The sequence below is a fragment of the Labrus mixtus genome, chromosome 12 (genome assembly GCF_963584025.1).
Source record: "Labrus mixtus chromosome 12, fLabMix1.1, whole genome shotgun sequence".
NCBI lineage: Eukaryota > Metazoa > Chordata > Actinopteri > Labriformes > Labridae > Labrus > Labrus mixtus.
Genome location: NC_083623.1, coordinates 9,748,514 through 9,767,038, shown reverse-complemented (window position 1 = coordinate 9,767,038; position 18,525 = coordinate 9,748,514). Strand labels below are relative to the sequence as shown.

General features: G+C 41.3%; 1 protein-coding gene across 1 annotated transcript in view; it reads right to left on the bottom strand.

The window, feature by feature from the left end:
• The window catches only part of lpgat1 (lysophosphatidylglycerol acyltransferase 1), a 46,418-nt gene extending 28,830 nt beyond the window's left edge, over nt 1-17,588 (bottom strand). Inside the window, exons 1-4 of the mRNA XM_061051869.1 lie at nt 17,405-17,588; nt 16,464-16,717; nt 2,785-2,903; nt 754-849 (exon numbers count right to left, since the gene is read on the bottom strand). Of these exons, the coding sequence (XP_060907852.1) occupies nt 754-849; nt 2,785-2,903; nt 16,464-16,701 (453 nt within the window). The 5' untranslated portion in view covers nt 16,702-16,717; nt 17,405-17,588. The remainder of the gene's footprint in view (nt 1-753; nt 850-2,784; nt 2,904-16,463; nt 16,718-17,404) is intronic.
• Nucleotides 17,589-18,525: the final 937 nt, after the last annotated feature.

Below are 18,525 nucleotides of genomic sequence, written 5' to 3'. Positions count from 1 at the left end.
TTTACGCAGTTTAGTCTGAGCTGCTTGTTTGCTGACAAATTCTAGCCAGCCGGCTGTCTGCAGGAATCACACTAATGTCACGACATTTTTTAATATGCATTGCAAATACAGCCTGTCAGTCTGATAATGGTTATGTAGTTGCACTTGAAACAAATACTAAGTCAGAGTTTTTGTTTGACTTTCTGCCTGAAATTTTCCTTCTCAGATTTGCATATTCCAGGAATCCTCTGACCAGCAGGAGCCCTGCAGTATCAATGTGTAGGCATGTCAAAGCATGCCGCTCTGTTCCAGCTGCCCCACAGCAAAAGGTCAGTCTGACCAGGCCAGGCAACTAGCCCTAACACACTACTGTCTGCTGCTGTTATCCCTCTCAGAGGACAACACGGTCGTCAGAAGTCTGCTAGCGTTCTATTGTCCAGCTGGGACGAGCAGATGGGAGGGACTCCACTTTTGCGGAGAGTGCAGTAAAACAAGCTAATGTAGCCAGGACGTTAAAAAGGCTGGTTTGTGGTTGAAAGGTCTATGTTTTAAGATTGAGCTCTTCAGCAAAAAAAAACCTCATGTTCCAACCAAAACTGCTGACGTAGCCTTGCAGGGCAGCTCACTGGTTGTGATTGGTGTTAACCGTTTGAAGCAGAGCAGGTTCATGTTCAACCTCTGATGGCTAAAGTTTTGTTTGACATTAAAAAAACAACAACAAAACAAGTGTTGAAACATATTTCAGTCAGAGTTTTCCTACTGTTGGTCTCTTACCTGTCTGATGAAGAAGTCCCCGTGGATCAGGGACACTAGGCCAAAGTTGGTGTATTTGAACACATGGTCCATCAGCCACATCATTTTTTCTACCACCTGAGAAAAAGGAGGAAAGACGCGATCAAAATCTGTAACCAACCCATCGTCTCCGATTCACCTGTCAGCAGCGCATGTGACTTTTGTTTTGGTGCCACTGCCCCGAAATGATTCGCAGCCCCTCTGAGCTCTCCCCCCCCTCCCTCGTGACCTGCACCGATGCAGCTTTGGCTTACTGTCCTTTCCCTGCTAAGAGGATAAACTGGGCCGGGGATGCAGTTGTTGAGGCGGATCATGTCAACATGTTTGTGCAGCGCAATTCGCCAGCTCCAGTGCAGTGCCATCCTTTAGCAACAAAAAAATAAAATAAACAAAAATAAACAACATAGCTTTCCCTGTCGTCAGAGAAAACCATCGCTAACCTCGAGGATGCTTTGGGAAGCAGGGCTGCAAGTTGCACTTCCTGAAGATTGAGTCATAGAATAATGTAACTCTTTTCTCCTACAGTTCTGTTTTCTAACTCAATTCAGCTGTAGACAATCATTTACAGGTTAATAGAAACATTTATGTGATTAATGGACATCCAGTTAATGAAGTCAAGTTGCTATGTCAACTAGGGCAACCAAACAACAATGTTTATGACGTGCTGGCTAACTCTCTGCTCTGAAAGCAACACTATGGTGCATGCAAACACTTGCATATGAGATGACAAGATACAGCCAGTTATTCCTCCATGCAAATGCTAAAAAGTACACATGCTGAGTGAAAAAGAATTACATGCTCACACTAAATAATTGTTGATTGAATTGATGTGTTTATTGGGAACACTCATATCCCAACTTCAGTCTCGATTGCATGTTTATTCATCGCATAGGAAACATTAGTGCTCTATGCATCGAACAGATGTGGTGCTGAAAATGAGTTTGAGTACTCCTACAACCTAGACAACCAAAGAAGCAACGAAGTCCCTCACTACACCTGATTACCACCGCCCGTATTGATCCGTCTACACAGCGGGAAAGTAATTGACACTAGAGTCAGGAGATATATGCTCTGTAGTGTGCTGACACTCCGGCCTGACGAAGAGTGTGTGCAGTTACTTCTCATCAAGCATCATGTTCAAATAAATGCACGTAAATCGTTGTTTTCCAGTTCCCAAAGAAACTCTCAAAAAGCGTCTTAGCTTTTGCATCACCACATGTCTTTGCAATAGCAGACTAGAATGTCAGTACACAATACAGAAGCTCTGCATTACAACTGTTGAGTAAAATTCACGAGTATGATTTTGAAAATGAGGAAGAGGCGGAGCTCAGAGGTGCGGACACATTTCACTTCCTTTTATGTTGAAAATGTTCAACGTGGAAAGAATGCAAAGCAGCCACTGCTCGTCTTTTTTTGCACATCAGTTGGTGTCCTGCCTGATGTTCAGTGATTTGAATGCAGCAAACCACAGCACTGATCTGCTCCACTGTCTGCCTCTATGTGGACTGTTTTGACTAAACAAAAAAAAAAATCATCATCCCATCACTATGGCGCTCTCCTGATCTAAAAAAAGAATCCCCTCCTGCTGTATTGACTCTGGAATGCACAAACATCACAACTTTGAAGCATTCCTTTTACATGAACTCAACTTGTTCTCATCAACACTTTATACCTCTATTTGGTTAAACTAGTAAGACAGTCCAGAATTTGACTAACCTTTGACAAACATCGCCAAAACAAACGTACTTAACGAGGGCTTAGAGGGTTTTTTTTTTTTTTTTAGAGCATTGTGTGCAATTCTCCAGGAACTCCTTATTTGCAGGGACAAGGACAACAAACATGCTCAGACAGCAGCCTTTCCAGCACACGGCAGACGGCGCAAAGTAGCCTGCAGGTTCAAAATACTGCGTGGCTTTTATTTAAACTGATGTGACCCCCCCTTTGACCCGGTTATATTTTTGGATTTCCAAAACGGGACACAATGAGGCAACACATGTTTCTCTCTGTTCATACCGTGCCCTTGTCTTGAAAGCACATCATGAGGGTGCACACGTCTCCTGTGGATTGGTGGTTGACAATGACCATGGCTTCTTCTTCGGAGATGGGCCTCACGTCGTCACCCCATTCTGTTACTGCGAGGCAAAAAAAAAAAAACACAGAAAGACACACTCAGGTGAAACAGGAAGTACAAATAGGGTTTTTATTTTTTAGCTTCCAAACTTTTTGTGTCTGCATCTGCTCAGACATATAACAAGCAGAAACATTTTAAATCATGCATCAATGTTGTTCAGGTTATAGTCTCCTTTGTCACACCTTTGCTGGGCATTGATATGTTTTATTAAATCGGTGGAATTTTGTAAAACCGTTAAAAATAATTAACTGCCATTGCACAGACACAAAGAGATAAAACTTTTTTTTTTTTAAAAAGGTATTTTTGGGGCAATTTTGCCTTTATCAGCTAGGACAGCTGAAGAGAGACAGGAAATGCTGGGAGTAGAGAGTGGGGGGTGACATGCAGCAAAGGGCCGAGGTCGGATTGAAACCCGCAGCGCTGAGGACTATAGCCTCTGTAAATTGTGCACGCATCATAACAGGATATAAATGAAAGCACTCTAAGAAAAACTGTAATAAGGACATTTTACACTACTTTGTATTGAAAAGGATTTTACTGTACTTAATATTCCTTAATCTAGATCAACTTTAAATATGTTCTGTAATAAAAAATAAACTGGGACCAACAAAGATTAAAACAACTCATCATACAAGGAGATTATAGTCTAATGTGAGGGGATCACAAACCACATGCCTCAGACATCCAACATATTTGCTCCAAACTCTGTGAAATGTACGAGACAGGTGAAGTTTACGATGTCAACAAAATGAAATAAAAGCAAAAGAACAGAAAAAAAAACAACAAGTGAGATAAGACAAAGTGAGAGAAAACAAACAACGTCCTGACTCTCCCAAACTGCTCCCTGCCTTTCCACCTGTCTGATCTTCATAACCCTGCAGGCCGGGATGAGAGAGAGAGAGAGAACGAGTTTATCTCCCACATTCTGTAAGTTGATTGTAAATAAAGGTGTATACTATTCTGTTAATGTGGACAAATGGGTCTGAGCCCACTCACACAGCTGGTTAGGACCGTTAGATGACTTAAAAGGAACATTTGCTGCCAGACTTTCTGGCATCTTATAGATTAGTCATCATGTGTTTTAATGTGTTTTAATCATCATGTGTTGAAAGGGAATGACGAAATGTTAGCAATGGGCTTTGCAACGACATAGGAGAAGTGAGTTTTGGGAAACGGTAACCACCACTTCCACTACTGACCATTCTGAGCGGTGCAGAATAATGTTTTTTAAAAAAGCCACACATTACTTTGATTGACATTAGTGATCTCAATAAATCATTTGAGGAAGTTCCGGGCCCGATCAGCAACGTTACAAACCGCATTTTAACACCCTGAAAAATTGAAATAATACATGAACATGAAAAGTTTCACAGGACATGCACAGAGTGAGCCGCCTCTTAGTGACAGCTTTAACATAACACAACAAAACGGAGTGGAATGAACTCAGTACATGGAGTTGTCAAGATATCACTTTTGCAAACTGTGATACTTTTGTAATAAAAATCAAACAATATTAATTCCTGTTTCATTACCATGGTAATAAAAATAGATGTTCAGGCAACCAATATTTGGGAATTTCTTGTTTTAATTGCCAGATATTTCAAGCAAACTCCTGCAAACATGTTGGCAATGTTTAAAAAGAAACACAACTAACGTATTTGTTCAATTTAGACGGTGAGCTCTCGTTCACTTCTGGAAGCTTTATGTCTGAAATTAGGGACGGGTACGACTTGTTGACATCATCACTCGAGTAGGGTTTCATTATTTGCGCAGCAGTGTATGTTTTAAGTGAAAGTAATTCTACTTTGTTAGTGTTACATGTGTAACAGAGCTTTCTGGGTTAACCTTAATTCATTTACTTTGTGAGAAAATAAACGCTGCACCTAGGTGTAAACTTCTCCAGCAATGGCAAGGGAAACATTACTCCAGAAGGCGAGAAAAAATGACGAAGCTAATGTGCAGTATGGGGAGCCGGTGGCGGTTAGTCGTTAGTTTGTTTGCCCCATGTACAGAGGCCAATATCCTCTAAGTGGCTGCCCAGGTTCGAATCTGGCCACTTACTCCTTTAACATTTTGTTTGTGGCCGCTCGCTGCCAATGCTCTCCTGCAAATTGTACTTTAAGTTGTTATCGTATGCGACATCATCAATAAGCACCAATCCCTGAATGTGATAACTGAAAATCAAGTGCAACATTTCAAAACACAAGTAATAATTTTGAAGCACCTTTTACATACTGATGATCAATATCAAGAGCTAAAATAAAAAAGCAAACAAAGCTACGTGATGAGGTGTGACGAGACAAGCTGCTGTGTTAGAAAGGAGAGGTGTGTGTGTGTGTGTGTGTGTGTGTACAGATAGGGATAATGGAAGGGGATTAAGATGAGCAGATTAATTTAGAGAATAAAGCACAATTAATATTTAGAAACAAACCAAATAGTAAAATACCCCACACACACCCCAGGCTACAACCTCATTTTGTGGGAAACACTGCCAAGTCATGCCATTACTTTTCTTCAACCCTGACTAAAAGTTCTGAACTATCTTGAAGGATACAAAACATGAGCAGAATCTTTTCTACTTAGTACTTAGTGTCAGAAATCGTGCTTGTGCACCTTTTTCTTTTTTTAGGCAGCAGTTGATTTATTTTTAGTAAAAAGAGCAAAGCAGGTAGAAAGTCTGAAAGCTCTCGGCTGAAAAAAAAAAAGAATCATTGAGGTTTATTTGTCATGTCACAACATTATCGGCGGACTTGTTGGTATGGGAGCTCCCTGTCTGAAATAACATTGCTCATTTGATGTGTACTCAACCTGTGACAACAAGAGATCAGGATTATTAGCACGTCAACTAACTATAAATATTGCTTCCTGGAAGCACATACAGCTGAGACCAGAACCAGGACTTCGGCTGAGATAAAAATATTACAAAGCAGAATCACACTGCAAGCTGCCGTTCTTAGGGCAAAGTAGAGGCACATCAAGCAGGGTACACTGCACACAGGTACACAGAGGTCTCATCTACCCACAGAACAATTTTGATCATGATCCGACTAAATGCTGAGGAGATATGACTCATTTCCTGTTTTTGGGACTTGGCAGCCGGCTTCACTGAAATGTCACAGCCAAATAGTTTGGGTATAGAAAATTAAACTGAATCACGGATGCAGACACCAAATCAGTTATCAGTCAGTCATGGTTTGTACACGTCAGTCAAAGCTCGGGGTCTGGTGTCCATGGCATGGGGTGATAAGCGTGGGCATGTATTGATTGAAATGACAGCTTTAGCTGGTGCTGCAGCTAAAACAATAACACAGGAAACAAGATATTAACAGGTTTTTTTTTTTGGCCTCATAACGGTCGAGGGCCTGAGTGGAATTCAGCATCTTTGGCCTTGTAGCGTGTAAATGTATATTCTGTAATTGGTGTGTATACTCTTGTAATTAACTACTCATAGATAAATGCCCAACTTGATTTGAGCCACTCAAACAGTATGGAAATATACAGGGGTATAAGGATAAACAAACATTTACAAGACATACTGATATGCAGCCACAAATAAAAACACATCCGGTGTGAAATTTGGCCAAAAAGGAATACATCAAAACAACTGTGTGTGTGCTTCCCTGCCTCTACCCTCTACAAGCTAGCTCTGTTCTCCAATCACACACAAGCTTTGATTCATCTCCTTCCTGAATAAACGCACACTGTCACAGTCTAAATTACTGGTAACTTGTCAGACAAGACAGAAATGTGTGCCCTAGCAGAAAAATCATCGGCCGTAACAGTCCCTCAGGAGCAACTAGGGTTAGTGAAAGGACTTCTAGCATCAGCAGTAACCGAACTATGAAGGACCGAACTAACAATATCTACAGCCAAAAGTTGTCCTAAACAGGGAAACATGTAAATGAAAAGCCTAGTCTTGGTAACGCCCCATAACTGTCACTTCTCAGACAAATGCGACTTAATGCGAAAATACGAGGAATTTAATTTAGTGCTGATTCTGGTTACCAAGCAATCTTTTTATCAACCCTCGAAAATTAAGGTTAAAAGTAAAAACAAAAGTGTTAACTTGAGTTTTTTTTGTTAACGAGGCACATTTCTGACCCGTTACTTTGAAATAAAGTGATTCATGAATAAATAAAATGATCAACCTTCTTAATATTGATCTGAAGTATTGTCAAACCTAAATCATACCTACAGGTAATTCCAGTGTAACATAGAGACAAGATTACTTCAAATGTTTCTGAGTCAGATCTTGGATTCTGCCTAACGACATAATCAACATTTAAAAAGGGTTTACTAAGGCTATGGCTTATTATTTTGTTGATACAGGGCATCCTCTAGGTGAGCCATTTTACCCAGACAATAGCCAGCATCTCAATCAGCACCTACATGTCTGGACCTCCAGTGGGTTTCCTCCCTCATCTTCATAGTCAGGCCTCACAGCAAACACAGGCCACTTTATTAAGCAGTATCCGAGTGTTGATGAAATACACATGAGCTGCAACAAAAGACGGCTACACACCAGTGTGAGATGAGAGATGACAACAATGGGCCTCCTGGAGAACACATGAGCTTCTTTTGCAATTTAAATGCACTTTGTCAGCTTTGCATATTAACAGAGAAGCAAGGAGGTGAAAAGATTCATTCAGGCTGCACTGGGTTAGTGGGGAACCCCCGTAGTTCTAGGCGGGTCTATGATGTGAATGCTTCATCAGTCACGCCTCAGAGTGTAGTGTGAGTGAGCCATTCCTCTTTATGGGGGAGATCATGAGAGGATTACTTCATGAGAATTCATTTAAACCTTCAAGTTTACATCATTTGACTAAGTCTAACACAACACCTACAAAAGAACCAGATAGTAGGACAGACAAATATGTTAGACAACAAAATGTTACAGAAGACCTCAAAACAAGAAAAGGTAACACACTGAAAGTGATCTTAAAAATGCTCCATTCTTCACAGATCTCAAGACAAACTGTGATTAAAGTTGATAACTGTCCGGTATCGTGTCAAAGAACAGTTATACAGAGCAAAACAAAGTGCATTTTTTGTCCACTGACAGAAGCCTGAAATGACATGCAGTGCCCCTAACGTTTCTGTTTGCAAGAGGAGAATTTCAACCTTTCTTTACTGTAAAACATCCTGTTCATGCTTCTACTGCTGCTGTGGCTTTCCACACTCAAGAACAAAAAAAACACCAAGGTCATTCAGACTCAGTTTGAGGTGAGCCAAAAGCCATTCAGGGAAATAAAGGAAGTCAATACATAAACTGAGACGGCGGTGGGAAATCTAAATTGTGTTTCAGGGGAAACACTCTTTGAACAGTCAGTGTGAGAAGGGAGAAGGCTATAGAGTGTGTCCAGCTGGGTAGTAGCATACCTCATGGTGACAGTCAGGAGCAAGGCTAACATGAAAAAAAAAAAACAAAAAAAAAAAACAACGGGCCTGTCAATGCAGCTCACAACATGACTGGAGGTCAAGAATAACGCATTCGACAAATTGAATAGCTTCATTGTGATAACCTGCAGTGGACAATATGGCCTTCATTCAATTTTATCTTGTCACAACTGTTGAGCCATATAAATTCACTTTTTCATATGCTAGCACACTATTCAAAAGGCCTAAATCTATCCAACACATCACCACCAGATATACAAGTACAATCAGATATTGAATACATCAGAGCTTGTTTGTTAAATAACTGTGCAATTATATGCATGTTTAAACTCTACTGAATGAAGATGTAAGATCTCCTTTCAGGCAGCCTGTCAGATTAACCATTTGTGTATGACTCAGGGGAAGAAAAAAAGAAGAAAAAAGCCAAGTCACTTCCCTGACAAGTTTTCAATGACAAAGACTGCAAGCACCAGCCCACTTGCTGCTAAGTATTGGGAATGTACAACATTTAATTCTTTTGCAGATATCAAGGATGCATGGATAACAATAGCAAATAATTAATGCAGGAAGCTCCCTGTCCTGGATTACTCTTTCTTGTAAGATGTTAGAAAGACACTTAAACATAAATTTAAGCCAATTTACTCGAAATTGGTTAATGTATTGATATAAGAGAAAACATGTGTAAAGGCTTTATATGCAATTTATTCATCCAGCAGAATGTCGCCCTTGAGCACCAGCATGAAACCAAAACAACTCGCGGTGCATTGTTGTGTTAGCATGCTAATGCTAGCGATCTTTATTACGCTCGTATCTTCACACTGCATGTAAATTTACCCGAAATGAGCGTGATCTAGAAACGCAGTTAAGCAGTGAGTACAGTATGTCATTCTTCTTTTCTCTAGTCCCTCAATTAAACAACTTTTATACGCGAGGGGAGGAGTCTGCTGCCGTCCGGGCGATGTAAACAAAGTGAAGATAGGACTCGGAAAACATCACAGACAGTGGGACTCGGGTGTTACACCCATTGTAGACAGTCATGACTCAGAGTTATTTTCAGAGGATATACTTGATTTATATTACATTTAAGGATGAAAAATCGCATAAAAAAGCCTTTAATGCATCTCGACAGACTGAGCTGCAGCCAAGGGACACAGGGTGCTTTGAACACCCTCACAAGGAGATCTCCTTCAGGTTAAAGAAAGTGATTTGGAAAAAAATGGCATGGAGGCAGGACGACTAGTTGGCATCTTCAATTTGGGCCTTTGTCTCACCTTTTGTCCCCCAGGGAATAAGATTAATCCTCACCAGACTGAGAATCGAGGGCATTCTCCTCGCAAAATGACACATCTGTGACACCTGACAGGGTTGTGGGGGTGTACGTACCCTGAAGGCAATGTCATTTCATAGGGAGCATGCCTTCGTGCTCGCTCAAGTCCCCGTTGTTGCAGGAGACAAGCATAAATGATATCACTGAGATGGGTCATCTGTCAGAGGGAATACATTAGGGAAATTGTCTTTGAGAGATGACACAGTTAGCACAGCAGGATGACAGCCATGCTGCGGGCACACTGTCTAATCCAGTATCGGTGGTCAGCTAAACGGTGTACAGCTGACCTTGCCGCTCATTGCTGCTCTTTGTTCTGTCCCTCTGGAGGAGCGACAGGAACGTGGCTCCACAAAATATTACAGTCTACACCTGAGTTACGCCAAAAACCAAAGAGTAGCAAAAATATCAAGCATCTTTTTTTTTCTTTTTTTTTTTTTTTTTTTTTTTAAGCATTTGGCCACTGGGTCAATTGGCAAAGATTCACTTACGCACTCCTGAACATTTCTAGAAATTTTCTGGAGAGCCTTCCCCTGAAATGAGTTGGCTAACATATCTCCCTCACAGCATGAAGTTTTTCCTGTCACTCATGGGGGGAGGGGAGGGGAGGGGGGGGGGGGGGGGAGGAGGAAGCAGATAAGCGTATGAAGCAGCTTCATTGTGTGCATGGAGATGCTCTTTTCTAGCCAATGAGTAACGAGCAATAGCATTTCATAAATGACTTCATAGAGTTGCATGAACTGCCAAATGTCTCTGCATATCTTGACGACACAACTCAAATTGTGAATGCCACATTTTAATGTAATGTGTTTTTAACCATGCAGTAAATGCAGCGCTGCAGTGTTGTAATACTTAATGAAGGGAAACCAAACTGGTAGATGTTGTGACAAGTTCGGGGATTGCCATAATTAGTAAGACAGCGGATGTCAACACCCAACTGCATTTGTAATCTATCCAAGACATGCAGAGACATTTCCCTAAAAACCTTTAATATAGATCCTGTTGGACCTCTTCTTCTGCATGAATGTTAGTTACTACTTACCCTAACCCATCCTTAGTCACGTACTGGCTTAGTCACGTACTGGCTTAAAAGAACAGGATACACTAAAAGCCTTTAAACTAAATCAACTTATAAAGTCAATCCAAACAACTTGTATGTTGGTTCACTGGAGTAAATGGTTCCCAATTATCACTTCTTATTTCTCATTAAAATCTAAAAGCTCATTGTTTATCCAAAACAAAAAAAAAGCTCCTCAGTCTTTCTGTCCACCAACGACTGAAACATCAGTTTCCACTGATGCAAACATGTCTCAGCCCTTCAGGACAAAAGTGATGCTAATTCCCATTCATGCTAACGCCCTATTAACTGACCCCAAGCTGCAGTGCCATTATTCAATGCTGGTTCAGTTCATCTCCTTCTACCTGTGCTACAAAACATGACTGCATGCGTGTCTGGACCTACAACATGTTTTAATGCACTAAATACATTCATCTTTAACCAAAATCTGCAGGCAAGGTTCAAGGTTCCTTTATTGTCATTCCAGAAACATGTGGTACATGAGAGAGGCCATATGCAACAGTATCCTTTTCCTGAAATAAATGCTTTTAAAAGTGCCCAGGGATAATGTTTTTAGAGCTTTTTTTTATATACCAGGTTCAATCAAAAAGGTACCAGCATTGCATCTTTCTGTTCAAATTTTCAGGAGGATTTTAGTCTGTGTATCACCACACAATCATTTTTACATCACACATCCAGACACAAGTTGGTAAAGATCTGAGGTATGATGGCACCAAGCGAAGGTCGATGAAATAAAAAGTCTCATTAAGCTGTAAACTGTCGGCGGTCTAACAGGTGCAGCAGAGATAATGCAGGGCAGTTAAAGAGATGTCAATCAAGTTTGATCTGAGCACGCCCACACAGTCCAGAGAATACGTCTAATCAGCCAAGTGACTGGCAACACTTGTGTGGGTGCACCGTTGCTGTACAGAGGCTTCAACAAATGAAGAGCAGTTTTCCGTTACAGCTTCAAAGTGAGATGTTCCACATTGAATTTACTCCAGAGCGTCCTACTGATCAGCAAATCTGAAAAATGATCAGCACTGTACCACAACATTAACAGGAACACTGACATCTAAATTATTAACTAACACAAAAATGTTTCTACCTACTCAAATAACTATTCTCCCCCCCCCCCCCCCCCCCCCCCCCAAAGTCAAATGCAAAATCCTTTGGGATTTCGGTTGAATATGAGGCGCAGGAAAACTCGGAATCCAAAACTCATTCACAAAACTTTTTAGATTTTTTAGATTCAATTCAACTAGTCTACAAAATGTATTAATTTACTGACCATTGCAGTTAATCTTGAGATTACTGTAAATTAGTTAAGTATTGGGGAGCTGGATAACCGAACAGTCGTGCTGTGCACTCCACGAGCTGAGGCTATAGCCCTCAAAGAAGACAGCCCAAGTTCCACTACAACCTTCAGCACATTGCTACATGTCACTCCCTACTCTCTCAACCCATTTCCCAGCTCTATCCGCTATCCTCTTCAATAAAAGACTTATAAGCCCCAAAAATAATCTTTAAAAATATATATATATATAAAGGAAAGTATGTAGAGAAAACGACACCTCTAAGGAAACCGAGGAGTCAAAGACATGCCTTGTGTGGATAGCATGTAGGCATGATGTTCAATTCAGGTACGCTCGGACATGAAGAAGCAGATTACTCTGTGTTTCATGTCAACTGATCATATGATCAAAGACTGTGTCAATCAAGCTGGAAGACTAGAGTGCGATGTCTGCAATCTTAACAGTCATCATCTTTGATCTCCTCACAGGTCCAACACGCCCACCGCTGATGGAACATGCAATGAAGCCTTAATCCTAGTGGCTTTAGTGCACCTGTTTGTGTCCACTGTGGACTGTGTGCGTGTGTGTGTGTGTGTGTGTGTTTGTGTGACACACACTCTGATCAGGCTGCCTACACTTGAGCTGTTTTTGACAATAACACAAGAAAAAGGGGGTCAGGTCAAATGACAATACAAGTGACCGCGTAACAGTAATACCATTAAATCCAGAGAGCGATAGAAAGACAGGTCACAGGAAACAGAGGTGACTTGTGTAAAGCTGCATTCTGACAAAGCAATTAGATCCACATGTGGACGAGTTAGTTGCACACAAGGGGGGGTTTATTTTTGCATGCCCTGCATCAAAAGTTGTTGATGGTGACCATATAACAATACAACTCACCTGTTTCGTTGTTATCTCTTTAACCTCCTCACCCACTGACAAGCAGAATTAAAGCTGCAGCTAGAAACAATACAGCCCTCTGATTGGTCAACAGAATTCTCACCCCTTCAGATGGTCATCACTTGAGCATGTCAAAGGGGTTTAATGCACAAACCTGCCATTTTTTAAATGCCAGAATCCCTCAGTTTCTTAAGAGCATGCTGCCTGCAGCCGTTTCGTTTTCTTATTTAAACGACTTCAAACTGGTTTCCTGCATTTTCTAGATTGGATTTTAGGATGTTAATGACTTATTAAAAAGAGGTTTCGAAGCATTCCTCACAGCTATATCTCTAACTTCTCAGTATCCTAAGGGCTGGTACGCACGTTCTGGTTCTCAAACACGTCATTTATCTGTTTAATGGCATTTCAAATCTGCACAAAACTCCTGAAAATGGCTGGCTTCCACGTTTGACTACAAACAGCCAATTCTTCAACCTCCACCCTACGCAGACTTTTCCTTGCCAGCGCCCATAGGAACATTTTGCGAGAGCTGATGCGTGAATGCAACAGGTGCCATTCGGAAAAAACTCATCGCGAGTAGTCGGGCTGATAACGTTATATCACATGACTGGTTTGATATTCCAGCATCTAATGAAGCTGCCTCAAACTCATTTGCTGATTCAAAGTAGCATTGATATAAAGGGGAAAAAAAACAGTTTAGTGTCAGGTCGCTTCATCCCCCAGCTTCGATTTCCGCTGCGTCTTTATTAATGTTCTTGCCTCCTTAACCTCCCAGCCCTCAGAGGCTGACATGTACGTTTTTTTTTATCATGATCAAACATCAGCAGTCCATCTTTAACTACAGCTCCCTGCAACCAACAAGTTAACCTATTTGCATAATGCCTAAAACATCTTTCCTCTGATCAAATACTGCACCCTGTCTTTGATATCAAAGCAAGCAAATTCACACGTGAAGAACAACAACATGTTTTTTTTAGTGCAACACACACTTCTTGTGCACACCCATGTTTAATTAGGTAAAACATCCATTAGTCCTGCTGCAGGCACAAACAAAGCAGCTCATACTCGAGTTTCAGGTTGGGAGATGGAGAAACGTTTGATTCTTTACACCTGAGAATAGAAAATACCAAACATACTCTCACTGTCAGCCTTTACTTCAGATTTAACCTCAAGGAGAAGCTTTAGACGTAACCTCTGAACCGGAGTGCTTCGTCTAGTAAAGATTTGTATACAGTATACGTCACCATTTTGTGCTGATAACAAAGTCAAATATTATCTACAAAGCAGCATTGTTCTGCTTCTGCTGTGACGGTGATGCAACATGCTTCATGTCTGATGGTTAACCAGCGCTCGGCCTCCAGACTGCACAGTGTCATCCACGATTCACTGACACACGTCGAGCATTTCTGCACACTGAACACAACTGCCACAAGTTAAACCGTTCTATCTGGAGTTATGAGATCCACTTTGAGCCATATCATAAACTGAACATACAAGAAAAGATTGATGCACACTTGGAAGCCACACAAGAAATTGTTTCTGATATCTCCGTCAACAGAATTTAGAGTTTGTCTTCGGACACGTTTCACTTCATCAGTCAATTGAACTAGTCAGTAGTCAGCAATGCCAGGTTGCTCAAATTTAAAACCAGGGGTACAAAGATGTACGCAGGCATATTTGCAGCTTTTACTTTGGAAAGAATGGGGGGGAAAATATATGCTGTGAATGCGACAGAAAAAGCTGTGACCTTGCTATAAAAAGCTTAATCCTTGGCATCTACATTGTATGTGTTGTCCAGACTCAGAGGTCATTCACACAGAGCAGAGAGCTGCTGCCTATGAGGGAAAGGTAACATGTTGTATTGACCCATCCTTGTGAAATTGTCCTTGGGTAACGGTCACAATAACCCATGCATTTGGACTGCTGCGCCCTGAATGCTGACCCCTTCACACACAAAAAAAAAAAAAAAAAGCCCTTATCTAAAGCGATTTTCACACAACCAGAAGTCTGAACAAGTCATCAACACACGATTTTATTCATGGCATGCTTGTTCGAAGAAGACCTTAAATAAAGGGCAGTTTCTGACTGTGAACTGCATCAGGGCTGCATTTACTTGACTGAAACAATGAAAATCCTTCATCCCCTTTTTATTTTGAATTTTTTTTTGCCTTATTTTAAGTTCATTTGAGTCTCTTTTCTTTGCGATAACATTGCACCAACTATGCCCCCCCCCCCTTCAGTCATCTTTTTTAAAAGAAACGTCACAAGTGATTTGGATCAAAGAAATATGAATTTTATGTAAATGTGTGGTCACATTAGCTCGACCTATTTCTAGTAAAAAAAAACAGTAAGTCCATATGGGGTGAAACAAAACATCACAAATGTTTTCAATTAACATTCAAGGCACTGTATTCCAAATTCATCTCATGTGATAACTGATCTGAACTGTGCTCACCACTCATTCACACGATACAGCTGCGTGTTATTTCACTTCCAGGACCTGTCAATCGAGGTGTGCGACACACACTCCGCTCAACGCAGGCACAGGTGTCCTATAGGCTGAAAGCTCTGCATTATTAATCAGTACACCTTGTTGCGTCCCATGTTCACCACTTAACAGTTTGTAAGCAATTTGCTCGCAGCACAGAGTAACCAAACACCGCAGACTGCACAAATCACTTTAACATATTCAACCAGCCAAATGAAAGGAAAGCAGTGACCCTCGAAAACAAGGTGCTATTCTTTTAACATGTGTGCTAGATGTACTGTTATCAACATTAATAAATCTTGTGCCTCAAGTGTCCGCAGCCAATTAAGTAATTAGATCCAAAAGTAACAATTATCTCTCTTATTTAGTCAATAAAACGTGAGAAAAAAAATGTACAAATACAATCTGCTCCTCTCTGACATTCAGGTGGAGACTTTGTTAAAGAAGAGGACAGAGTGACTACATGTGTGTGGACGTTTATATACTGGTCAGTGAGCATCGGTTGGAGAGCAAACAGCACAGTTTTTGCCTCTCAGGTGTGTAACAGTCAGAGGTGTTTATTGGTGTCCCTTAAAAAAAAAAAAAAAAAAATGTAGACCCGAAAGTCCAGATGGATCTGTTGTTTTGAAGATGAATGAGAAAAGCCTCAGAGACTCTTCATGCTCTGGATAACAAAAATAATAATAATCCGTTCGCTGCTTCTAAGAAAATTAAAAATGTTTACAGTTTGATTCGGGTTGTGTAAATTTATCAAAAAGACATGCGAAGAAAATATCATCTCATCCAGATGGTGAGAAAAGTTTAAGGGTTTTGGGAACAGCTTCAGAGCATCCACCATAAAAGACCTTCTGGGCTTTTCAAGAATTACGTATTTTCATCTCATTGACTAATAGGTAAATACGTGAAGCCCAAACTAGAACTAAGGAGTAACCTCACTGGTTTACGAGCTATCTTGAGCGCACTTTTCCCCATCAGCAGGCATTCACCACTGAGCCACACATGCAAATGTATCTTTGCATGCCAGGCAGCACATGGAGCTACAGGCAATGTGTGTGTGAATCACCATCATCATCATCATCATCATCATCAAACTGTCTTACCTGTGTAACCTGCAATCCAACCCCATGAAGACACCATGGCCAGCAACCACTTGAACATGACTCCTTCAACGTGCCAGAAAGTGGAGCTGTCCCATATTCTCAGCGGCTGCAGGAGTATCAGATACAGGCAGTAGGACGGGATGGCTACACAGTTGTTGAGGAACATGAACACAAAGCGGATCACAGACCGGAGCAGGACCCAGCCCAGTTTGCCGGACCCGTCCAAGAGCTGTGCCATCCTGAAACACACCCGTCTGAAACAAGACACACACACACACACACACACACACACACACACACACACACACACACACACACAAGGCAGAAGTTAGCACAATCATGTGTGTAAACAATGTTTATCCTTACTGTAAACAAAACGATGCAGGATGCAAATCAACATGCTGAGGAAACACAACCAACACACCTCTTTACCGGCTGAGGGGTGAGGCTGCAATCTAGCCTCGAACACACACACACATAGTGGGAGCTACCTTTATGCCCTCCAGGCTATTACCCCAAAGAGGATTTCTTCTTCTTCTTCTGTGCTGCTTGCTTTACTGGTTTAAGCGTGACTTTCTGCCTAGACTTTTTTTTTTTTTTTTTTTACAGTAATGCATGTCGAGACAGCACCATAAAAGGACCACTTCAAGACATGCTAACTTAGCACTGGGCCAGATAGTAAGAAACGGGGGAGTCCGACGATGCATCATGCAAAAACACACACACAGACAGATTTAACACTTGTGCAGGAGATTAAGCTTTTTTTTTTTTTGACATGACAATACATCACATTTCTGTAGGTTTATAACGGAGGAGGAGTGTGGTGCAAAGGCGCAATCCTCTCCCGTGTGTCTCATCCAGAACATTAGTCCGGACCCCCACCCCCCCCTGCGTGTGTGTGTGTGGGGTACAGTTCGAGTCCGGTATCTCGTCTTACTCACCCCAGTTATTGTCGCTGAAGCATCAAAGGACGGTCAGAGATGAAGATAATTGTTGGGAGCGAGATGAATTGTGTCACGTGTAGCTAACCTTTAATGGGTTAAGTTAGCATTTTCTGCTAGTTAACATGACTGGTCTCTATCAGAAATCTATGGGACAAGGGGGTGGGGGGGTGGGGGGTGGGGGGTGGTGGAAATGTCTGACAGCGTTAAAAGAAACCCCCGTGTGATAAATAAAACTACAGCTGCACCCATTTAGGTAAAGGCATCCGGGGGGGCTGCTCACAGTAAATCCCAGCGGGCGCTGTTAGCTCGCTAGCTAGCTAGCAAGCAACTCCACTTGAGCGTCGCTGGCTCCATCTCAGTCGGAGACGCCGGGATAAATCCACTGATGCATCATCATCATCATCATCATCATCATCGTCGTTCGTTCGTTCGTTCGTTCGTTCGTTAGCTTAGCTTGCCGAGCGCCCCGTTAGCGCGTACAAGGCGATAGGCGGTCCGGGCCGGTCCTGATCCAACGCTGAAGGCTCGACGCATGCAACACAGACTACTAAAAAAAGACATATGCACAGTAAAGTGTGGAGAGCAGCGATTTTTCCTGTATCTTAGGCTGGCAGGACCTGTTATCTGCTTCCAGACCCGGATTCACACCGCGTCAATGTACACAAGAGATGAAGGGAGTGAGCGAGGGAGTGACTTCTCTGCCGCCTTCAAAATAAAAGCTTGATGTTCTTTTAGGGGCAGCCTTCAAATATGTGATCCCTATTTACAAAATAATTTTTGCTTCAGTCTATTACACATGTAAATAAAAAAAAAATGTTGTGGAAATAGTGTTCCCCTCCCCCCATCGTTTCTTGCGTTTCTGGATTGCAGTCTTTAAAAACACACAATAAAGGAAAGTCTGTGTTACACTGAATATTACGGACTACACTTTTGTCAAATAACTGATCTATTTTTTATTTTTTTAAATCTATTTTTTAGTATCTTTTTTTATCTACTTTTTAGTATCTATTTTTTAATATCTATTTTTTTAATCCATTTTTTTAATCCATTTTTTTAATATCTATTTTTTAGTATCTATTTCTTTTTTTAATATCTATTTCTTTTTTTAAATCAATTTT